Source organism: Hydra vulgaris, chromosome 07, assembly GCF_038396675.1.
Source record: "Hydra vulgaris chromosome 07, alternate assembly HydraT2T_AEP".
In the NCBI taxonomy this organism is placed as follows: domain Eukaryota; kingdom Metazoa; phylum Cnidaria; class Hydrozoa; order Anthoathecata; family Hydridae; genus Hydra; species Hydra vulgaris.
Genome location: NC_088926.1, coordinates 31,135,001 through 31,161,154, shown reverse-complemented (window position 1 = coordinate 31,161,154; position 26,154 = coordinate 31,135,001). Strand labels below are relative to the sequence as shown.

The window sequence follows — 26,154 nt, the reverse complement described above, 5'->3', positions numbered from 1 at the left end:
TTTTTTAAGCCTTAAACAATTATAATTACTAGAAGCCTTAAACATATATAATTATTAAAGTTTATGAATGTTTAAGCCTTAAACAGTTATAATAATTGCTGAAGCCTTCAACAATTATAATTATTTAAAATTTGATAGATTCTTTTTGGATTATGGATTCTTTATGGATTATGGATGTTGATAAAATTTTTGAAAAATTAAGGTTTAAATTAAGGTTTTCTATTCTTTTTAAAAATTTGAATAATATTGTATTAATAATTTCTTCAACTTGTTCAAAAATTGCAATTTTTAATTTCTTTTTTGCGTACTTGAAGTATTGTGTACTTCTTGCTTTCAGTTTCACTAATATAATATTTTGTATTCTATCTGGTTAAGTAAATTGCAGAAAACTTGTCATTTTTATTAACTGTTAATGGCGTTCAGGTTTTTACATTTTTTGAGCAATTCCCATTCCAAAGCATCTAGGTTTCACAAAAACTATTGAAATAGGTTTTAATACTTTAACTTAAATTTTTAATTGTACAGTTGCAAAAAAAGTATTTAAAGATTTTGAGAAAAACAGACTCATATTTTTGTACCAACATGTGTCATAGTCATCTTAATATGGATATTCTACACAATATAGACCTAAAAACATTTGCTTCAAGACCTAGATTAAATTATATATATATATATATATATATATATATATATATATATATATATATATATATATATATATATATATATATATATATATATATATATATATATCAGGGTGTTAGTCAAGAATATATTTTTACAGGGTTTTTGTGTTATTAAGAATATTTTTTGATATAGTAATATTACTTCATAAAAAAAATAGGTCATTGAAGTTTAGTAATTTTAAATTCATTAGATATTCTGTAGTATATGGGGTGTCATTGGGCTGGCTAACAATCTATTTATATTTAATCTCTCTCTCTCTCTCTTTTACATTTGTTGATTTATTTTAAAACTGCCTTGATATATTTTGCACATTTTGATTTTTTTTTTTTTTTAAAACATCTGCACTTCCAACAAGGCTACCAGTAACCACTATTAGAGTTACTGGAAAAGAAAATATGAAGTTTGTAAAGCAAGAAAATGATTAACAGGGGACTTAAAAGATAGCAAATTGTATGAATCAGGAAAACAAGATAAAGGAAGCGATATTCAAAGAACTGGTGTTTAAGGAAAAGAACTAGACAAATGAGAACTTTTGGAGCACTTAGGAACAGTCACAGTAAAAGGATATGGCTTAGTTGAATGATGTGTAACATGAAAAAGAATTTTAGTTGATGGCATAAGAGGTGCTATCTCTTTAGAACAGCGCCCTTTATAGTATTTAGTGAAAACAGAAAGAGAGGCAACATTTGCATGATTTGAAAATGGTTGAAGATTGGCTGCATAAGCAGGTCTATCTAAGTTTACAAGGTGTTTTTGCACTTTGTCTAAAAGAGAAAGGGCATCATTTGAAGTTCTGCTCCAGATATGGCAACAGTATTTCAAACAAGATTCGAGATTCATAGAGATAAAGAATAGAATCCTGAGTATGATAGTGGTGAGCGCAATAAAAAGATCTGCAACCATAGCAGATGCTAATTTTGCAATGGATTTGATATATTATTTTAAAGAAAGATCCGAAGTAAGAGTTAATCCTAGAAGACAAAGAGTAGATGATTCATTGAGTACCTTACCGTTTATAAATAGACAAAGATCTAGGTTGTTGCAATAACTATTTGCTGAAAAAAAGTTTTATCTGAGTTAAAGTTCACCAGCCATTGAGAGCCCCGTGCTCTAAAAAAAAAGGGAAATCCTTTTTTAGCTCAAATGCTTCCTCTAAGCAATCAGAGAGTGTTGGCTTCTTATCAAGACCAGAATAAATGGTTGAAACATTGGCAAGTAATGCCACTTTAGATATACGATTTTCTGGGAGATTGTTAATGTAAATTAAAGAAAGTATGGGGCTAAGGATTTACCTTGAGGAGCTCCTACAGTAATTGGAAATGAAGAAGAGTGTTGTCCATTGAGAATAACTTTTATACTATAATTGGTAAGAAAGGGTTAAACAACCTAAAAGATCTTACCTGATAGATTGTATAATGAGAGCTTATAGAGAAGACCAGTATACCAAACTTTATTAAAGGCTTTAGAAATGTTGAGAGCAATAGCCTTAACCTTTCCACATCTATCAAATGCATTTATCTGGATTCAAGATGAGTGATTAAGTGTTCGTTAATGAAAGACTCAAAAGCTTTGCTTATGATCGGAAGAAGACTAATGGGACGGTAGCTAAACGAGTCTGATTGCTCTCCAGAATTATTTCAAAATAGATGGAATATTAGATGCCCTACAAAAGCTAGAGTGATACAAATGTCAAGCATTGGATCATTTTGTTTGTTGACTATATCTGGTAGGGTGTGTTTAGTGGAATCAAGAGACAAGATTAATAAAAATTTCTTAGCCAACAATTCAGCTTTGTCTTTAGGTGAGGTAACAATATCTGAACCATGCAAGAGAGGTGGATGAACAGATTTGCACTTATTATAAACACTGTTAAAGATCTTCCAGAAGTCTCTGGAGTCTAATTTTTGAGATGAAATATGAGATTTTTTGACCTGAGAATAGCAGGATTTAGTGTTAGACTTTATTACAATGCTTCCTAGCAATAGTAAACAGAGATCTGTTTTCTAGAGGATTGTTTTGGTGATAGATATAGAAGTAATGGTTATGATTGAATGTTGTAGCAGCACAATGAGAGAAAAACCACAGAGAAGAGTGAGGTTTTAAGTAGTGGTCTTTAACACATGCAGAGTCGCTGACACTAGAGCCAAGCCAATCAGTGTGATGAGCATTAAAGTCATCAACAACAACAATATTCACTGAAAGGTAAAGAGAAAGGGGTTGGTCAATTTAATCAGAAATAATATCCAAAAGAGTGCAGTCTTGATATGAAGGAGAGCGATATAGAACAAAGAGAAAGGTGAAAGAGTGAAGTGGTGCTAAGCTAATCCGCATAAAAAAATAGTTTGTGGATTTAAACCTAGTTTCCCAATTAATGGCTGAACTATTACGAATTTAAATGCCCAAGCCAAGCATGTGATTATTGGAGTCTTTACAAATTGAAGGTAGGTAACCAATAACACTACGATCATAAGATAAGACGGCTGAACTCAAATTAGTCTAATAAAGAGCAAATAGGTGTGGGGATCTTTGCAAGAGATAACTAAAGAAAAGTTACTTTGAAGACCACAAGTATTAGCGACTGAAAGATTTGAGAACTTGGTGATGAAGATGGTTTTTTGTTTTATAGTTTTTTGATACTTTAGTCATTTTTTAAATTGGTTAAAGATTTTGACTCAAAGCACAGATTGTACTCAGTATACCGTCATTAGTCCAAGCAATTGCCCTATTACCAATAATAAACCCTAGGATGTAAGAAAGTGCTTTAAGGGTGGCCTCGACAATGCACACCAAAAGTACGAACAGAGGCACCATCCAAGCGCCACATGGCACTGTTGATCATCTAGTTTTTTACAGCTGTTGATGGAATCAACCTCTCTGTGAGCTGCCTTAGAGTTTGGGATGTTTGACTACCAACCGGCTTCAGAACCATATAACCGAGTTTTGGAGCTGTACCCTTAGGGAATAATAGAATGAGTTGGCTAGTCACCTACACCAGCCTAATAGATTAAGAAGGGGTGGGAAGCTTGTCAACAGGTAGAATCTGTTGGCACCTTGATCACAATTTTTCAGTAAAAGTTAAATTAAAAAAAAAAAAAAATAGCTAAATGCTCTTCTGTTTTGATATAAGTCCTTCATATCTGGATAATTACTGCTTTAGCCTAAACCTTTAGTCAATGTTTGTACTGAAGTCTGAAAAATAGTTCTTTCATTATAACCTCATCAATATATTTCATGTAATCGCAATTATGCAAAGATACATTTACTCTCTTGCACTCTTAAAAAAAAAGTAAAGGTAATTTTTTCAATATTTGAGCCCATTTAAACACAAGTGGTGTAACTCCAATTTTATTATTTTTTGAGTTAGATATGATGTTATGATTTTCTGAGTTAGAAAAATGCATTCTGTTTAATGCACTAATGGTGTAACTTCTAGCTCCTATAGTAACTCATAAATAGCAGACTTACTACTACTACTACGCTACTGATTTTCAAATAACATTTGTAGAAAAAATTTTAATATCTCAAAACAAGAATGTGACCTACACCACTTGTGCTTTAATAAGATAATTTGTATCTTATTTTTTGTAGAAGGACTTGCATTTTAAGTAATTATTCAAAAGTTTCATTTAAATCTTTAGATGTTAATGTTTATTTACTGCATTTGGTTTTATCATGGAGCTTATGGTAAGTTTAGTTACTTTTATTGAATTAAATGGGTGATGTTTGCATCAAAATTGTGCCAAGGTTTTTCAAATTTTTTTTTGAAATAGTAACATTTTTGATTAATTTTTAACTTTTTAAAATATTCAATAGGTTTTTTTAAAACTGTACTCCCATCCCAACACAAGGATGTCATTAGTCATGTTATACTAAAATGAAATGGCATATATAGCAATCAACTTTATAAACAATATTGACCTCAAAGATCATTTTATCATAGAATACATATTTTGATCAGATTTAAAGATCATTCATCCATTTATATAGGATTAGATAATATCTGCATCAAAAATATTTAACTTTATTGGGTACCTTATTACAATAGTCTACTGATGAAGCAAATGGTTTAAAAAAGTTTAAACTCAGTTTTAAAAAACCTTTTTAAAGTTGAGTTTTCAAAGAACAGAACACACCCTCTCTTTTTGTATCTATTAAAAACCTAATTAATGGCAAAAGTTACAATTAACATTATATATATATATATATATATATATATAATATATATATATATATATATATATATATATATATATATATATATATATATATCAGAGGTGTACACTAGTGCATCCCGTACTTTTTAACTTTAACTAAAAAGGTCTGCCCTTAGAATTTTTTCGCCTTCAGGTATACAGTACTGGGAAAATTAATATGATAATTGATAGAAATTTTTTTTTTTACACTAAAAACTGGTTTTTATTCCTCATGCTCAAGATATAAGTCCAAATTTAGCAAACATACATGTACTGTGTACAATTTACTCATTGTGCATATGTTTTTAGTATTTGGTTGCACCACCCTCGGTTTTTATAAGCGCTGCAATTCAACTTGGCATACTTGCATAGTATTTGGAAATTAACTGTGTAATATCCAGGTTGTGAAACCATACATGATCAATGCGTTCGATTAAGTCAACTTAGTGGTGGTGACCTCGTTTACTCTGTCTTTCAGATTGTGCTATATCTCTTCAATTGGGTTTATATCAGGACTTTTTGCCGGCCAGGGCATCACCTCCATACCGATGTCAACAAAGTAATCCTTGATGATGTTTGAAGTATGGCAGGGTGCCCCATCTTGTATGTAAATAGAGTTCCCATCAGGCAACCAGTCCTCAAGTTTAGGAATCAGACGAGCCTGTTTAGCATTAGTACTGTTTAGCATTCATCATGCCATCACTCTCCCAACCATGACTTTAGTTAGATGTTTGACCTTCTGCACCAGACACTATGGAAGAAGTTCTTCTCCTGGTCTTCTTCTTGCATAGCAGCAATTGTTGTCCAATATTTCCAATGTTGGTTCATCAGAAAAGCATACCTTAAACACACCCAACTCATATACAGTGGATCACACAAACTACTTTTGTAGGCTTGCAGTTATTACAATTAATCATATTCTAGTAATTTAAATTAAGTTTTATTTAATTTGTTTGTTGCTAATCAAATTTAAAACTTATTCTTCTGGACAGTATAGAAGTAATCAAAAATTTAGACAACTTACCATTTTCCAGTCATCCACTGTTTGTGTGGCAAATTTTTTGGCCCATAATAAAGTTTAATTTTGATATTTTTCTCAATTATTGTAATAATTTGGCCAGTACTGTATACATTAAAGAAAGGCATAAATTTATCGGAATAATGGTAACATTTGCAAAAATAGATATGTTTTAAAATTTAACTCAAATGGGGAGGGGGACCAATGTTGTATTATGTCTAGGACTATCCTATATCGGCGGTAAAAAAACTTTGAAAACTTTTTTCATTAATATCGGTAAATATAGAACAGTTTTAAAATTATTAAAGTGTTTCTCAAACCCTCCTTTCTTCAAACCCACCTCCATCCCTCCCAACCCCTTATTTTAGCGTACCTGGTTTTATAAATGCTTATTTAAAATATAAAGGTTATATAAGTTAACAAACAACAAAGAAAATCACACCTCAATCTTTATAACTACTAGAGGTACTAAAAATGAATGCTAAAATTGAATAAGGTCCTTCTTGCTGTTGAAACGAGGCATTATAGATCTATTTTCTGCTCTTGCACTCTTTTTTCTCTTCAATTTTATTTTGGCTGCAAAGTAATGTTTGCAATAACATTTCGGAGTGAGAATTCCATGCAGATGATCTCAAATACTTTTTAATAACTTTTTGCACGTTTGCATCTTGAAGTTTGATAAGGTTGTGTAGGCTCAAGATGTGCTGTGGCCTTCTATCCAACTATGCTTCACTTTGATTTGGAACCATTTAAGGAAGTATACTGGTACAAGAAACTTAACAATTAGTTCCAAGTTTCTTAGGTCATCTCCCTCTAGCCCATGCTTGCATACCCGCAATTAAAGTAAGGAAGAAATTGTGTTGAGCCACCTTGAATGACCTATAGTGTTTGGTTTTTGGTTCGCCAAACCTTCAGTAAGTGTTCCTGAAATTACTGTCTGGCATATTTTATAAGCATATTGTCGATCTGAATATAATTCTTTTATTATTTTCTCACCAATTTCAATTAAACCATGACCTATAGATATTGACTTGAAACTGTAATTTCTTTCCTTTTCAGTAGCCTTAGAAGCAACTTACCAATAAGTCCAGAAAACCCTGTCTTTGAAGTTGTTTTCCCATCAAGCTCTTCTATTAAATGCCTAACACAAAATTCATTTAAGACCAAATCTTTTAAAAATCCTGAAGCAATTGCAGCTGCAGTAGTGTTTGAATCGTCATATCTTATTGCAGTAATATCAGTATTTTAAATCTTTATCTGATTTCACTTTACTTTGAAATCATTACTTATGTTTAATAAATTAATATGTTCAGTGTAACTAGAACATTCGAGTTCACTTTTAGAGCACTCTTCTTTATCACTTTTTTTCCATTGTTACACAACTTCCAATCCAATGGATATACTTTCCTTTCTGACAACTCTTTATAGCTTTACGAAGAACAGCACCTAGAGTTGGAAGCTCAGATGAAATATAGTCTCTTCCATTTCCTTGAGATTTTTATCAAATTATTATTATTATTATTATTGTTGTATATTAACATAATATTAACATTATATCAATACCATTATGATATTGATATAATATTGATACATCAAACTTTATTTTTAAAGTCACAGTGTCATAGTTTGTTTTCTACATTTTTTATTATTAATTAGAACATAAGCAAAATTGTTCGAGCATTTAAAAGTATTTAATAAAATTCTTCCTAAAGAAAACCTATAAAGTTTTATTATTTAAACATAATTACTATTTTATTTTTTTATTTTTTTTTAATTTTATTTAAGAATTTAGAGATAAATTAATGAAACTAAATTCGGCCAAAAAAATGCTTTGACAGGTCTTGTTAAGAAGCATTATGCTGCTTGCTTTTTTAAAATGTTGAAAGCGTTTTGTCAAGCAAAAACTTTATTTTAAAAATATTCAAATTATCTTTTAACATCGTTTATGTGACATTTATTCAGAAAATTTTAGGTCTAAAAAAAATTTTTTAATCGTGACTGAGAATTTTTAAAAAAAACAAATTGTTCTATAAAAAACAGTTTAATTTTGATACATTTTAAGTTAAATATGCTTTTAAAAATTTTAATTTAGTTTGAAGGAATGTAAAATAGTAAAGCTTTGAGTGTAAAATTTAGTTTCAAATTAATGTAAAATAGTTTCAAATATATTATTTTTTTCTAATCGTCTGCTAACTTATTTATTACTTAAAATACAGTCTCTCTATGAAAGATTATCATAGATTTGTATAAGCAAAGGGAAACTCAAAAAATTTTTTATTTATAGTATAAATTAAATAAATAGTATAAAAAAAGGGAGAATTGCTTTTGTTTAAGAGAATTCTTTTCACAAATGTATTTTTGTTTCTTATTAATTTAATATCGTGTTAAGTTCTTTTGACCTAATAAGTTTTAGAACATAAGTTACGTTTACGAATATCTTATTGGTAACTGATAAAATCTTTCTATAAATTGTTTATAATCCTTATTAAAAATACTACATTGAATGCATCAAATATAAAATAAATAAATAATTGTAATAAACTAACAAAAGATTATGTTAAGTATAAGATTGTTTTATGAAATAAATTACTAGGAAATATAATCTTTTCCGAATACCGATTTTGATTTCAATTTATAATTTTTTTGTTAATTAGTTTAAAATATTTTTAGAGAGGTTTGAAATTTAAATAAATTAGGCGATTCTCTAAAATACTTTCAAAATATCATTAGTTTTTAAGCTCTTGTAACAAATAAGATTTTAACAATTACGACACATTAAAAGCAATCTAAAAGCAGAATAGTGAATTTTATCAATTGTTTACAATTCTATTTTTATGTATATATTGATATATATATATATATATATATATATATATATATATATATATATATATATATATATATATATATATATATATATATATATATATATTTAAATTTATATATATATATATATATAATTTGTATGCAAAAGTTACATCATTTAAGTCTTAAAATTTTTTCAAATATTACCTCTATGTAGTGTGATGTTTGTAATGTTTACTTTTTACCACTTCTGAACAAAACAACTTTGCCTAACTTAATGCAGCGAACAGTATAAAAAAAAAAACAACCGTTTTGTTTGTTTATTTAGCACATATTGATATTATTATATGCTGAGTTTCATAGTTTTTACTTGAAGTTTTGCAAATATTTTAATGTTTTTTTTTTTTGTCATGTCGGTCATAACCATGATGGTACAAAAAAATCCAATATTAAAAAAGCAACAAATAAATCGACCCAATCAATTATTTAAGAAAAAAAGTATAAATGATTATTTAAAACTATGTAATTTATGTAAAAATAATGCACTATAACATTATGAAAGTCCTCAATTACGGTTTTTGATTTGATTTTTAACCCTACACAACAGGACTGCAAATAAACATTAAAACACGTTTTCACAATCCTTACACCTTTGAAACCATGTTATAGTATGATAAAATGATTTTTTTTATAACTTTTTTAAATTGTTAAAAAAACTATTTCTATTAAAATAATTTAAATGAAAAAAATACAACAATTTTATGAAACTCTAAGTTTCATGCTATTTAGCAATTAAAAGCAAAAAAATAAAATATGTTTTAAAAATACATGTTTTGGGTTGCAGTGGCATCTAATGTCAAATTCAAGTGATTCGAAATTTGCTAAGATAATCCTGATAACAATATAGGATTTTTTGGTAAAACTGGCATTAGCTTATGTTATAGTGGCTATATATAAAATATTTTTTGATAGACATTGGTTAATTAATGGGCATGTAGTTTTTTAATATTGTTGCAGTTTGCAACACTAGCAATGAGTTTGTTGCTCAAAATTTGGCATGCAACTGTAGCTATCTTTTTTTGTGTTTCTGTTGAAAAACTTGTAGAGCTTATAATATAATGCAAAATTTTATATCAATTATATTTAAGAATATTTCTACAACCAAATAATAAATATTATTTAATAAATATTATTTAATAAATTTGTTTTAATGCATCTTTATAAACAGAATTTTTTTCCTTGAAAGAATTGGTAGATAACCTATATTCAATTGAGGTTGCAAATTGTTTTAAAATGTTTGTTAATGTCTCGGTTCCACTAAACCAAATAATGTGTAATTTATTTTTATTAGTGTTAGGAGAGTTCAGATTTGGATAGTATTAAAGATATGTTATAAAATGCAGACTTTTTTAATGCATCTTAATGAATAGACTTTTTTTTTCGTTTAAAGATTTGTTAGATAATCTGTATTCAATTGAGGTTGGTAGTTGTTTTAAAATGTTTAATAAAGTCTCTGTTCAAGTAAAATGTTACTATTGCAAGGCTAAACTTGTTTATATCTGTGTATGTATAATCAAAAAAATATAAAAATATATATACATAAGTCAAAACGCATTGTAAGTTTAAAGTATAATATATTGGGATTTCATTTGGTGTGAGAAAGGTATAAAAATATATACCATTAGTATAACAAAAAAATTTTTTTTTTGATTGCCTAAAAATTGTCAGTGAAAAAAGACAACTTTAACAATATTATAAGGAGTTTGTAGTTTTCTTTAATGGATCATTAACATGGAGTAGGGGGTTAGAAATATGGAATAGGCATACTAATATGGAATATACAAAAAATTATCTAATTATCATTTTGTTTATTTGTTCTCATTCAGTATCACACTTCTTCTAAAACTGAAAAAAGTCTTCATCACTACTTCAACATAATCTGACTCAGAAAACTCAATCTTTTGTTTTCCGTTTTTTGTCGAATGTTATTTTTACTAAATTTTACAAATATTTATTTAAATAATCAAATGCATTAATTGACAACATAGTTAGTCTACATTTAAAGTTTAGTATTTTTTTATGCATTTTATGTGCACCTTAAAAACATCCGGTTTGAAATCCAACATCTCTTTTAAAATGTTAAATTGTTAATTTTAAGTTGTTTTTTTTTTAGTGTATTTACAGAAGATTATAGAAAATTTTGAATTAGTTGAATGTGAAGCTCGATCAATTAAATTTAAGTGGCAACTAAACAATAATTCTGCATCAGATCAAACATTAATGGTTAAATGTTCAAGGTTTGACGAAAGAGAGAAAACATCAACAACAATCTTAAATATGATTGGTTTTATAACAATAGATAATCTTGCACCAAGTACTAAGTACAAGTGTAAGGTACGATATTTTTAACTGCTCTTTGTTGGAAATCAAAAATGTATTCAAAGTTGAATATTTTAAATAAATTTTACACATCAATTCATATTGAACCAAATTAGTGGTTCAATATGGATTAAGTGGTATAAAATTTGCCAGTTAATGTGACTAGAAAAAATGTAAATAACATAGGTTTTTTTTTATAATTTTTTAAAGTTTCAGGTAGTACTGGAGTTGTATAAATTTTTTCAAAAAGCATTAATATTAGTAAAACTTATGGATAAAAAAGTTTCATTTGATTAAGTATTAAAATAGTTTTGTTGTTTCATTGTTAATTTCAGATTAAAAACAGCATTAGGCTGAAACAATGGATTAAAAATATCATTTTCAAATCATTGTATCAGCCTAATGCTGTTTTAATTTTGAAATTTTTTCCCAGTAAATACGTGTATTTTAAAGTCCTAGTGGACACATGTGTTTTAAATGTCTAAAAGTCTTTAAAAAGTTTTGTTTTTCTCTTACATCTTTTTAAATACAGTGTCTCAAAAAATTATCCGATCAAACAAGTTTTTCTTAAAAAGAAATGTTTACGCTCTAAATTATGCTAAAAACAATGAATTGCAATACTTACTTTTTTCTGTCATTTTAATTCTATTAGGAATAGTATGTTATTTAACGTTCATATTTTTTGATTCATGCTTTATTTGGTTTATTATTTGTCCTAAAAGAAACTTAGTATCAAATAGGCTTGTAAAAAAATTATCCGACCAAGCGATATTTAGGTAAGTTTAATTAATTTTATGTGAAATTTGTTGAAATATTTTAGCAAATTTTTATACACTTAATGAAATTGCATAACGAAAAACTGTTTTTTTGTAGTAAAAAAAAAAAGTTACGTATAAAAAAAAGATTTCATGTTTTTTAAGTAAAATGGTTGGAAGTAAACGTCACTGGACTGTTTCTCAGAGAAATTTAGCTGTCGATCTAGTCAATCAGGGTAAAACCTATCGTCAGGTGCAGCAAGAGACTAGGATTCCTCATATTACAGTATCCGACATAATGAAGAATTTGATCGGAACAACAGCCACAAAAAAAGGGCAGGGTCGCAAAAAAAAGACTTCTTAGAGTTTTGATAGAAACTTAATTATACAAGTCAAGAAAAATCGCTTCATTTCTGCTCGAAAACTGGCTGAGCAAGCTGAAGAGAATTATGGAATCAAATTATCCCATCAGACAATCAAAAATCGTATCGAGACCAAGGATATCAAGGACGACTTGTGTGTAATAAACCATATTTGAGTAAGAAACACATGAAAAGAAGATTGGAGTTTGCTCAGAATATCAAAAACATGCCGTTAAGTTTCTGGAAAAAGATCCTGTGGAGCGACGAATCGAAATTCAACTTAAAGTCATCTGATGAAGCCCAAAAGGTTGGGAGAAAAGCTTGAGAAGCCTAAAAATTAGGCTGCGTGAGAGGAACTGTCAAGTATGGTGGTGGTAACGTGATGGTATGAGGTTCAATGTCTTGGAAGGGTGTCGGAAAACTCCAATTTATTGATACTTCAATAAATCAGGTGCAATACAGAAACATATTAAAGCAAAATTTGAAGTCATTTGCTCGAAAACTTCGGTTAGGATCTGATTTTGTATTTCAGCAAGATAACGATCCCAAGCATAGTGCCACTAAAACCAAGGAGTGGTTTGCTGAAAATAATGTTGAGGTCTTGAAATGGCCCGCACAACCACCGGACCTTAATCCCATTGAACATTTGTGGGAAATTTTAGACCAAATAATTGAATATCGGTCATTTTCCAAAAAAGATAACCTCAAAGTGGCAATTGAAGAAGCTTGGGAAAAAATTCAACCAGAAGAAACAAAATCTTTAGTTGAATCAATGCCTATACTTCTAGAAGCTGTAATCCAAGCAAAGGGAGGCCCAACAAAGTATTAAAATAATTGTTTTGTTATATAACAATTTATTATGAAACAAATAATGTGTTCGGTCGAATATTTTTTTGACAATAAAAAACAATTGTAAAAGAATGAAAGGATAGGTGGTTCTAATTTACAGATAGACTTGACAAAATTGTACAAGCTGTTAATTGATAGTCAACCTGGAATAAAGGAGGACATATCTAAGTTGCAAGATCAAGCTAATCTTTTCGCACTCACTTTTTCAAATGCTTATCCTGAAATAATGGCTGAACATGTTAAAGAAATAATGCCTTCTGATGAGGAAAAACTTTTAAAGTTGAGAAAAATTGCAACAGACTATCTTAGGATGTACACTACTAGGTATACTAATAGTAAAAAGTCTACCGACACTAAATTTGGAATACATTCTAAAGAGGGTAAATTATTTATAGGAAAAGTTCCAATATTAATAAATAATGATGATATAGATATAAATGGAATAAAATACCAGGTACTCCTGGTCTTTGGGAATTGATAACAAAGTTCAATCCTGAAAAGGAAATATATAATGATTTTGATCTTCAAAATTATTGAGATATATTAATACAAACTGATGCAATAACTACTGATACAGGTAAACCAAAGTCATCTCGGAATGGAAAATATAAAGAAATAATAGCCCCCATTTGGAGAGAGATAATAAGAACTAGAAAGCTTGAATCAAAGGGAACATGAATAGGACCAATAATTCTTCCTAGCGACCTTATTGTGCTATTTGATATGCTTGAATTACGTATAAGCTGCACGGAGAGCAGGTAATACTGGATCAAGAAATGAAGCTGTTTCAATTTGTGATCAATTGTTAAGACAAGGTATTATTGATAGTAACCAATAAAAGACAATACAAAATTATCTCTAATAAAAAATATAGTGTACATAAAAATGCTAAATGTACAGAATAAAAAAACATGTTATTGGTGGTAATGGAATATTTGATACTATTAAAAACTTATTTAAACCAGCAACAGCATCAAATGTAACAAGAGTGTCATCAGCTATGTTGAATAGGCTAGCTGCTAGCGATTTAGGAAAAACTGCAATAACTGCTGCTAAATCAGCAGGGAAAGAACTTTCAACATCAGCAATAGAAGCTGCTAGAGATGTTGCAGTTGAAAAAGGAAAAGAATTAATTAGAAAAGCATTATCTAAAGTTTCACAACCAAATACAGTCATTAATAATACAATTAGAGAAATACTTTCAAATTTAAATAGTGGAACTGATGAAGTTACACCAAATATAAATAAAATGATGATGGGGTCTACAATAATATCAACAGCTATAAGAATAGAAGATCTAGTAAAAAAAGGTCGTGGTCTCAAAAGGTTGTGGTCTTAGACTTGCGTAATTATTTCTATTAAAAATTTTTTTCATGTATATAAAAAATGGCAACTTCTGATGTATTAAATTTTACAGAAATCCGAACTGTGGATGATGGAATTGAAAGATTTGAATTCCATGAATATGAACCAGTAGCTCACACAAATTTAAATAGCGCTGGAGAAATAAGAATCAACATTGAGCAACAGGATTTGTTCACACTTCCACCTTAGGCTTTTCTCTTATTTGAAGGAAGACTTCTTAAACTTGATGGGGCATCTTATGTTAATGCAGATGTAGTGACACTTACAAATAATGGAATTATGCACTTATTTAGTCAAATATCATATCAATTATCAAACCAAGAAGTAGAGTCAGTTTATTATCCAAGTCAAGCAACTACACTGTTAGGAATGCTCAAATGTCCAAATGGCTTTCAATTAGCACAAGGATTAAATCCATTGTGGTATAAAGATTCTTCAACAACAACAGGTGATAACCCAGGATTTACAGTAAGACAAGCATATATAATTTAGAAACCCACTACAAAGGGAACATTTTCATTTTGTATACCTTTAAAGCACATTTTTGGATTCTGTGATGATTACAACAAAGTTATTTACGGATTTAAACATACACTAACTCTTGTTAGAAAAGGTGATACCGAAGCAATTTTTAGAAATGCTGCTGCAGCTGCAGGAAAAGTTAATCTTGATAAAATATCATTGTTTATACCGCATGTGATTCCATCAGATGTAGAGAGAGTTAATCTTTATAAAAGTATTGAATCAAAAGTGACACCTCCAGTAACTTTTTGCGCAAGGCAGTGTGATACTCTAACTGTTCCACAATCTACAACATTTTCCTGGAGGCTTTTAGTAAACAATCAGAAAGATTAAAATCATCAGTAGTATATGTACAAATTATAGCAACATTAAATGCCGCTGTTCCAGCAGATACTGAAGCGTTTGCTGTTGTAATATCTCATAAATTTTTACACTTACAATCAGACAAAAATAAAATGAATGTTGTTTATTAATTTTTTTTGAAAGGAGTTAAATAATTTTCTTTTTTTAATAAAAATAAGTTATACAAAGAATATTTACAAAATCTATTAAAAGAAAGTAATATCACAAAAACGTCTAACAACTTCAGTACTTTGTTGATGATTCTGTAGATAATAGGTTGATAGGTAAAGAATCAATCATGTCAAAAGCAATAGAAGCAACTGATAAAAAACCAGTTGGTTGACCTAGAATACACCTAGTAAAAGAAACTAAGCAAAAAAGTATTAGATCGAAAATATGAAAGATTAAAAACAATTAGGAAAAAACCAGTCACAGTTACATGAACAAACATGGAAACAGGAGAAATTACAATATTAATCATAATATAGTGCAATGCGTGAAACTAAGCATGGATGTAGATATTTAGAATTGCAAGATGGAAAAAGTAGATAATGGCTTTAACCACTTAACGAACCTATTAATTTTCAAAAGTGTGTCAAAAACAAATCTATTTTTTTTTTAATTGATTTTACTGTTTTAACCATGCAAAAAAGGAAAATAATAATAATTAATAAATTTTAATATATTTTAATAATTTATGACCTTCCTAATTGACCTTTGAAAACTTGCTCGACATATGTAGAGCATTGCAATATTGCATAAAATTCTTGCAAAATTCTTGAAAAATTGAAGTGAACCTAGTTGCAAACTTAATTTCCTCTATTTCTAAACAATAAAATATAAAGTTGATTTCAATAAATTTATAAATTTATGATTTTATTAAAAACTCTAATTATATAACATTACATAAACTTTCGTAAATGTACATTTATGGCACTGTAAAATTGTAGAGACTAGGCAAAATCACGCATACAAAAATTTCAAATTTTTAACTGTAAAAGTAGTTTTATTACAAGAAACTTTCACGTATTTATAAATAATAAGAATAAAATAAGGCAATCTATAAATTTATGAACATTGAAATAATAGAAAACTACTTGAGATTATAATGAAATTGCAGGCACTTATAAAATTTTCAAAACAATTTTATAAAACCCAATACGACATGAAACTGAAACTTATTCCTTTTCTTTCCTTAGTAACACAATAAAAATAATATAAGACTTTCAATATATAATTACGCTTTATATATATAATATAAGGCTTTAGTTCAGAAAATAAGTTTTTGCAGACTTACGTAAGGTCAACTTTTGTGTGATACTCACGAAAACATGGAACGACGCACAAACCAACATCGCACTCTGAGCACTGGTATCTTGATTCTCTTCGAACTTTTTTTCCTAGCGCATTTCTCTTTTGTGAACAAACAGCACAGTATCTCATCGGTTTATCTTTCTTTTCTGTTGGGGGAACATAATCCAGAAAATGACGACCAGAGAGGCGAAGGGGAGAGGGAGTTGTGCTAGGACGACCTTTGCTCTTCACTGAATTGTCTTTATACGTGGATACAAGAAGATCAATAAGATCCATTCGAAAGTCCAACGGTTTTTTAGTATGTCCAGCTTGCTTATATAATATATAAGAATTCCATACTGCAAATTCAAGAAGATGAAAAAAAATTTTTTGGTAATATTTTTTTCCCCTTTTCCTCATGATGGGGTAGCTAGATAATGACTGATCTACTCGATCGACCCCTCCCATCGTATCATTGTAATCCTTTACAATTCTGGGAATACTGGTAGCTACGCGCCCTCGTTGACATTGAACCATTTCCGAAGAATGAACAGTGGAAAGTAAAGTGACGTCCCTCTTATCCTTCCACTTCATGGTCAGAACTTTTCCACGGCGAAATGCAATAGTCTCTCCTTTCTTCAACTTCTTTGAATTTATTTGAGGGGGCATATCTTTTCTATTTTGCTTGACGGTTCCATATGTGTCAGTTCTATTATTTATCAATAATTCAGCAAGTGCAGGCGAAGTATAAAAATTGTCAGTTGTCAAACAAAGACCTTTGTTGAGTAGCGGGTCCATTATAGACTGCAGGAAGATCTTTATACTTTTCATCCATTTGTGTTCCTTTGCCCGTATAAATAATAGTAGACCAAACGTATCCAGTTGAAGACTCGCATAACATATAAAATTTAATTCCAAATCTTGCACGTTTCAGAGGGATGTATTGCACCCAACCGAGTCTACCTTTATAAAGCATTAGACTTTCGTCGATGGTCACGTCACGATCCAGCTTATACAATGTTTTGAATTTATTGCTGAGAAGCTGGTAAATAGGGTAAATTTTGTTCAATTTTGGTTGGGGGTGAGTTTCAGGATTGTAGTCTTCACTATTTGCAAAGTGCAAATATTTTTTTAGTGCCTTGAACCTTTTGAGAGGCATGCACTCTCTAAAAAATGGAGTGTCTAAGAGAGGTTTTTTTGACCAGTAAAGCCAATGACTAGACTTTACTACCAAGCCTTGCAACATTACGAGTGCGAGAAATACACGAATCTCCCTTGCATTGGTATTAGGAAAATCTCTATCGCCTTTCTGCAATGCATACCGATTTGTTTCAGTGACAATAATATTGATTAGTTCATCGTCAAAATATAAATTCAAAAAGTCTAATGCATTTCCATCAGCAGGAATATTTTGGTTGTCGAAAACAAATGGAAACCTAGGATGAGGTATCGTTGGTTGAGGTTCAATTTGCCATGCACGCACGTCTGCAAGCGTAGGCTCATCTTCTTCAGAATCATCGTCTGAGAAACCTTCACTGTCACTGGAATCACTCCTCTCATCGTCAGACGAACTAACATGAACTGAGTCGGTATCGCCCAATAAACTTCCTTCGTCACTGTCGGAATCCATCATATTTATAAGTAACACAAAAAATGGGCACAAATAATTCAACAATGCAGGTTACGCAACAGATAATTCATGCAAAATTATCAATCACTTAAAAAAAAGTCACGAAACAATGCAATGCACTTCCAACCGCCCATGTGTAAACACTGGCGCGTGGCAGTCATAAAAAGAAGAGTTTATCGTACAGGAAGCGCATCAGATATCATTATAACCAATCAGAAGCTTTGCTCGACATATAGCGAGCTAGCTCTCAAAGTATACCAATTTTTGGTAATGCTCGACATATCTCGAGCAAATTTTTTTCGGCTAAAAAAGTTTGCTCGACATATGTCGAGCAAATTCGTTAAGTGGTTAAAATAGAAATAATAAAGCCTGACAAAAAAAAAAAAACTTTACATTTTTTTGTATATATTTTAATTAGAAATTTTTTTGAAAATGATTTAAAATCGTACTATATAAAAATGGAAAATAAAACGGTAAAAGAATTAGAACAAATCGCAAAAGAGCGAAAGATTAAATAATATTATAGAATGCGAAAAAGTGAATTGTTTAATGTGTTAGTGCACACACTAATACAAACTCCATCAGTCGAACAGAGAAATATATAAGTCGAACATATTCCAGATTTATCATCAACAATTTTAACTCCTACACCTTTAGGATAACAAAAAGTATTTAAATTAAAGAAATCATCTGTTAAGAATGTTACAAAACAATTTACAGCTAAAGGAATAGAAGGCTACGATGCTTTATCCTTCATAAATGATGCTAAAAATAGTGCTATTAAAGTACTAAACGAAAATAAAAGTTTAAAAGTTTATATAGTTCTGATATTAAAACAGGAGAAACTGTAATCACAACTGGTGTATTTCGATCGAATTATCAAGTTGTATTAGAATCAACAGGTTTAGATGAGATTTATGAAATATAAAAGCAAAAAATTTTAGAATCATTATCATTATATCAACAGTCGGGGTCAGGTTGGAGATTTGTTTCTGTTGAAAATATGGATATAAATATTAGTGAGTATAATCCTATTAAAGCTAAATCATACATTCCACTTGATAAAAATTTAGCAACTAAAAATGCAATAAATAATATAAAGAATGAAGATAATCACTGTTTTAAGTGGTGTGTTGCTAGAGCATTAAATCCTTAAGATATTCATCCTGAAAGAGTAGATAAAGAACTAAAAAATCAAGCTGAAAAAATAAACTGGGATAAAATAGAATTTCCAGTATCATTAAATCAAATTACACAATTTGAGAAAACTAATCAAGATATCAGTGTCAATGTATACGGTTATGAAAACTCAGAAGTTCATAGTTTGCATGTATCAAAGAATAATGATCGCAAACATTTAATAGATTTACTATTAATCTCAAATGGTGTTACTAATCATTATTGTTTAATAAAAAGTTTAAGCAGATTACTTTCATCACAAACATCTAATAAGCATTGCAAAAAACACTATTGTAGAAATTGTTTATTAGGGTTTAATTCTGAAGAATCTTTACATATCTCTAAACATATACCTTATTGTGAAACACATGATTCAGTACGTATCGAACTTCCACCGCCAAAATCAACAATGCAATTTACTAATCACAATAAATCAATGAGAGTTCCGTTTGTAGTATATGCTGACTTTGAAAGTTTTATCAAACCTATTGACACTTGTGAACCAAATCCGAATGAATCTTATACTAAGCAGTATCCAAAACATGTTCCAAGTTAATTCTGTTATTATAATAAATGTTTTGACGAAAGCATTTATCAAAGCAGTTCAGTTACATTTACTTCAACTAATGAAACAGATGATGTTGCACAAATTTTTGTTGATAGTTTACAAGAAGATATCATAAAAATTTATACCAAAATTAAATTTTCAAAAAAGATGATATTTTCTGATGAAAACAAGCATGATTTTAATAATGCAAAAACATGCCACATTTGTGGAGAAAAACTAAATGAAGATAAAGTACGCTATGATTGTCATATTACTGGATAATATAGAGGTGCTGCTCATCAAAATTGTAATTTAAAATAAAAAATTCCAAAATTCTTTCCAGTACTATTTCACAATTTATCTGGCTACGATTCTCACTTATTTATAAAGAAATTATCTGGAGGAAAGTTGAGTTGTATACCAAACGATGAAGAAAAGTATATTAGCTTTTCTAGAGAAATTAAGGTTGGTGAGTTTGTTAATTAAGAGGGTAAGAAAGTTGAAGCTAAACTTGAATTTCGTTTCTTAGATAGTTATAGATTTATGCCTGATAGTTTAGATGCTTTATAAAAGAATTTAGCAAAAGATAAATGTAAAAATATTGGAAAGTTTTATTCAGGTAAAAAATTAAATTTGTTTCTAAGAAAACGTGTATACCCATATGATTGGGTTGATTCTGTTAATAAATTTTCTGAAACACAATTACCACCAAAAGAATCATTCTTTTTGAGATTAAACGCTGAAGATATAAGTCATGATGATTACTCTCATGCACAAATTGTATGGAAAAAGTTTAATTGTAAAACATTTAGAGATTATCTTGATCTGTACAATGTTTCAGTTGTGTTGTTACTTGCTGATGTATTTGAAAATTTTAGAGATTTTTGTATTAATATTCATGATTTAGATCCAGCTTGTTATTACACATCACCAGGATTAGCTTGAGATGCACCATTAAAGAAAACAAAAATAAAATTAGAGTTGCTGAGTGATAACGATATGATACCGATGATAAAGAAAGGGTTACGAGCATGTATTAGTATGATATCAAATAGATTTGGAACTTCTGATAACAAGTATATGGGTGATGCGTATGATCAAAGCAAACTATCAACATTTTCAGTATAACCCTTGTGTATTTATTTATTCCTTGGAGATGTTTTAATTTGAAAAACATACAGAAACATGCAAAAATAAAAATGTCGTAGTATAAAACATGTTTAGGATGTTATATGGGCTCCTTGTACTTTTAGAATAGTATAGATACTTCGTGGCATTGAGGCAATTAAAGGCTTATAATGTTTGAGAATTATTTTATGGCATAACACTTTTATTTCGGTTTTTTTCAGATTGCTAAAGAGGTTGTAATAAACAAAAAATATCTTGCATAGAGTTATTTTAAGATTATTTTTTACTGATTATTAAAAATATATTTTTCTGTTCTAATCTTTTGTTCAAGTTTTATTATTTGACAATTTGAAAATGTGTTAAGCGGAACAAATTTACCAATAGTTTTTATTCAAAAACATTATTGTAATGGTGTTGTGCAAATTATTACATTGAAAAAAAAAAAGGTTAAAAAAAGAAATGGTGGAATGTAAAATTTTTGATTCTTTTTACAACATTTTATGACATTTTTAAATTTCTCAAAACTTCTTTTGTAAAGTTTTTAGAATTTTTTTGAGCTTGAAAACAATTAAATAGTAACAACAAAAAGTTTCTGTTCAAAGTTGTTGTCATCTTAACAAAGAAAATAAAATGCCAACAACAGCTTCTTGTTGTTTCATGCACAGTTTTATAGATACCGAACAACTATTGGTTTATCATAATAAAATCAAAGGCGAGCAGTCAATTTGACCAGCTTACTCATGGAATATGACATCTTTTGTGTTATTAAAGTTTACAAAAAAAGAACTTTAAAAAGAGTTGATAAAAACAAAGTTGGTCAATAAAAATGTTTACAATATGACGCTAATTTAGATTTAGCCGAGTCTAATTAACTTATTGATTTAAAAAGATAAAGTAAATAGTTATTTGTCAAGTTTAATTTTTTTTGTCAAATTTAATTTTTTTAAATAGTTTTTTGTCAAATTTATTTTTTAAAAATAGTTATTTGTCAAATTTAATAATAGTTAAAAAATAAATAGAAAGCCTGATAATAATAAAATCATTTGTAAGGAAGTTGTAGATAAAGAAATGCTTTAAAAGAAATTGATTATTACTTTTTTTTTTTAAATAACATTTTCAAAATGAAAGTGACATGGAAGAGTCAATCAAACATTTAATTACAAAAATCAATTTTTGTATAAGTATAAAAGTTTAAATAACGTAATCAGAAATTGCGATTTGTTTAAGCATGAGTGGCCACCACCAACAAATGATTTTTATAAAATTGCAAAAAAATGGCTTCAATTGTTCTATTCAATCATGTATGTTAATTCATATATGTTCAAGTATATATGTTAGGGTTCTAATACATTTTGATCATAACATATATATATTGTATATTTTTATTATGTGTATTCATATGTATATTTCATTACGAAGGGAGAAAAATCAATGTGTTTTTAATATTTCATAGGATATAATCTATGCTGTTTCAAGTGGTCAAAAACATACAGTTAAATCTTTAGTTCTTAGAATGGCCACTCAGTTTCATAAAGTAATGATAAACATTTTAAATGGCTCTAAACGTTTTGCATCATCGATGTGGTAGTCAGACATGACACTGCATTAGCAACTTTAAATTCCAGAACCGATCATGTGGTCTCTGCAGAATTGTTTCTTTGTGTTGATTTTATATTAGTTTTTAATAATCAAGATTCTTATCTCTCTCGTTAAAGGAAGCATTGTCAAATATTGTTACTATAGAATCGTTTTATCAACCATTAATGATAACAGCTTGAAAACCAGATTTAGCAGAATTCGTGTAAGTTTCCACAACTAAAATTATTTTACCTGTTCTTTGTGTTGAATCCCGTCCCATCAAAAACATTTTTTATACCTGGTTGGACAGGATTTCTGTTATGCCTTACTGAAGTTTTATTGGGAAAAGATTCAGTATTAAAAGTGAGTTATTTTATTTTATTTAGCTGCAGGTCTAAGATGAATGACCAAATTTTTGGTATCAGTTTTCATTGCTATCCAATATAATTGAATCAGCGGGTTCAATTATATTGGACTATCAGAGAATACTTTTGAAGACTGATGGAACAAACAAAAAAACTCATTCCAATACCAGAGCAAAGCAAATTCGACAGAGCTTTTCAAGTTTGTGCGGAAAAGTAAAAAAAAATGGACATATACAAATCCTATTATAACCTGAAAAATTTATTGATAAAGCGCAACTGTTTAAACTCTGAGGAAAATTATGCAATCTTTGCTTAACAGAAAAGTACCACATAAAAACATCAAAATTGAAATTATTAAACAAAAGAAATGAGGTGGCATCAAAATGTCGACAAGAAAACATATATTTTATAAACAACTTTAGTATCATCAAAGTTGACACTGCATAGTATTTTTGTAATTAAATTTTTTGTTGTTATGATATCTGATGATTGCCATAGGCGTAAAACTCAGAGAAATGTCTCTTTAAGTACCATTCGTTATTATTTATTTTTACTTAATATAATTTGCTCTACTTAGTCCATTGAGCACTCTCTACCAGCATTTATCAACATTATTCTTATTATAATATATTCATGACTTCCTGTAAATTAAATTTTGGTATAACTTAAAGTTTTATTAACTTGTTCATTCATTTTTAATGCGCCTTTATTGAGGAAACACATTTTCATGAGTTAAATGAAAAAAGTATATGTATATATATATATATATATATATATATATATATATATATATATATATATATATATATACATATATATATATATATATATATATATATATATATATATATATATATATATATATATATATATATATATATATATATATATATATATATATATATATATATATATATATATATATATATATATATATATATATATATATATATATATATATATATATATATATATATATATTGGTAGAAAATCACTTAACACAAATTTTTTTCATTTTACACTGTGTTTCATCAACAAAGATTTATCAGAAATAAATGATCAAATTAATAAAACTTCAATTTATACTAAAACTTAAATTAAAGGAAGTCGCAAATGTCTTAACTACTGTAAATTTTCACAAATTTGTGAAATTTGCTGACACTATTATAAAAAGAATTCTTTTGAAATGAATACTTATGCTTTTTTTAAAATGTTTTTTTATTAAAAATGGTATTTAATGTAAATATTATTTGAACTAATTTATTTTTATAGTTTTTTAGGAGAAACTTATTTTTGTGCCTACATTTATAAATTATTTCTGATTTTTTGTTTAATAGTCATTTTTAATTTGCATGTGTAATTATTTCAAATTTTTCTTGTAGGCATAGCATGCATTTTTTGGAAATATTGTTATATGCAGGCGCTGTTTTAAGGACAGACCAACTCAGTATAAAATCATCAATATTTTTTTCTTTTAATTCCCATATATATTTTGACATCATGGTATCTTTTGAATACTTTTTATTTTTGAATGATTGCTTATGATTGGCTAAACACTTTTTCCATTCACCCTCTGTTATGCCAATATATTGTTTATCAGGTACATTCTTAGAGGAAACAACACTTTTAAATACCACATTTTTTGAAAAACAACTTCCACTCATTGGACAATTGTTTTTTTGTTTACAATTACAATTTTCTGTAGTTTTTTCATTAGGATTTCTTTTTTCTTTAACAAAGCATTATTGTGACCTTTTTAATTTTTTAATTCTTTTAAGAACATAGAGCACACTATTGTGTAGAATACATTTTTAATGTTGTTTCAATATATATATGAATATATATATATATATATATATATATATATATATATATATATATATATATATATATTAAGGTGGTTCTAAAACAACTTTTTCTGAAAATGACTGCTGGCACCCCCTGAATATGTTGTATATAATTAGAAAATGCAAGATTTAAGAAATTTTTGAATAGAAAATATTTTAAGGGGTTGCTACCGACCCTCGAACATTATATAGGTCTTTTATATTATTAAAAAAAAAGTTTTTCAAAATTGTGTCATGTTGGGTCTCAAATGAAGGGAAATTATATAGAAATTTTAAAAATATTAATCATTTTATAAACAACATAGATAAAAAAAATTATAATCAAAAAATCTTGTTAAATTCCCTATTTTTCATTTTTAGTTAAAAAAGTAACTTTTTGTTTACTAAAATCTAAAATAAAAATTTAATTAAAAAATGATTAATATTTTTAAAATTTTTATATAATTTCCCTTCATTTGAGACCCAACATGACATAATTTTGAAAAAACTTGTTTTTAATAATATTAGGGACCAATATAATGTTCGAGGGTCGGTAGCAACCCCTTAAAATATTTTTTATTCAAAAATTTCTAAAATCTAGCATTTATTTAATTATATACAACATATTCAGGGGGTGCCAACAGTCATTTTCAGAAAAAGTCGTTTTTAGAACCACCTTAATATATATATATATATATATATATATATATATATATATATATATATATATATATATATATATATATATATATATATATATACATATATATATACATATATATATATATACATATACATATATATATATATATATATACGTATTCATATATATATATATATATATATATATATATATATATATATATATATATATATATATATATATATATATATATATATATATATATATATATATATATATATATATATATATATATATATATATATATATATGTATATATGTATATATGTATATATGTATATATATGTATATATATATATATATATATATTAGGGTGATGCAAAATTTGTAGGTTCAAAACTTTAGTTGTCCTCAAGCTTGCCCTTATTCTATATGACAATAGTAGTTATTGGGCAAAATTTGAATCAAATCGGATGATATTTAGGGGTTGCCATGTTATGTCACATTTTGGTATAAGGTTACAAAAAGTAAAAAAAAATATTTTTTATTTTTACATTTTTTATATTATATTACTGAATTATTTATATTCAATTTCTTATTGATAATAAATACTAAATACTATTACTAGGCAATAATAAATCAATCATCTTCATCATTCAACAGTCATCTTCATCAGGGTAGACTTTGA

At 28.0% G+C, this 26,154-nt stretch overlaps 2 protein-coding genes across 2 annotated transcripts in view; one reads left to right on the top strand and one right to left on the bottom strand.

The window, feature by feature from the left end:
- The first annotated feature begins 4,318 nt into the window (after nt 1–4,318).
- Nucleotides 4,319–26,154, top strand: part of LOC136082409 (uncharacterized) — a 179,616-nt gene continuing 157,780 nt past the window's right edge. Inside the window, exons 1-2 of the mRNA XM_065801626.1 lie at nt 4,319–4,371; nt 10,877–11,097. Coding sequence (XP_065657698.1) covers nt 4,326–4,371; nt 10,877–11,097 — 267 coding nt within the window. The 5' untranslated portion in view covers nt 4,319–4,325. The remainder of the gene's footprint in view (nt 4,372–10,876; nt 11,098–26,154) is intronic.
- Nucleotides 17,328–18,422, bottom strand: LOC136082198 (piggyBac transposable element-derived protein 4-like). Its single transcript, XM_065800715.1, has one exon. The coding sequence runs from the start codon at nt 18,201–18,203 to the stop codon at nt 17,328–17,330; it is 876 nt and encodes a 291-aa protein (XP_065656787.1). The 5' UTR covers nt 18,204–18,422.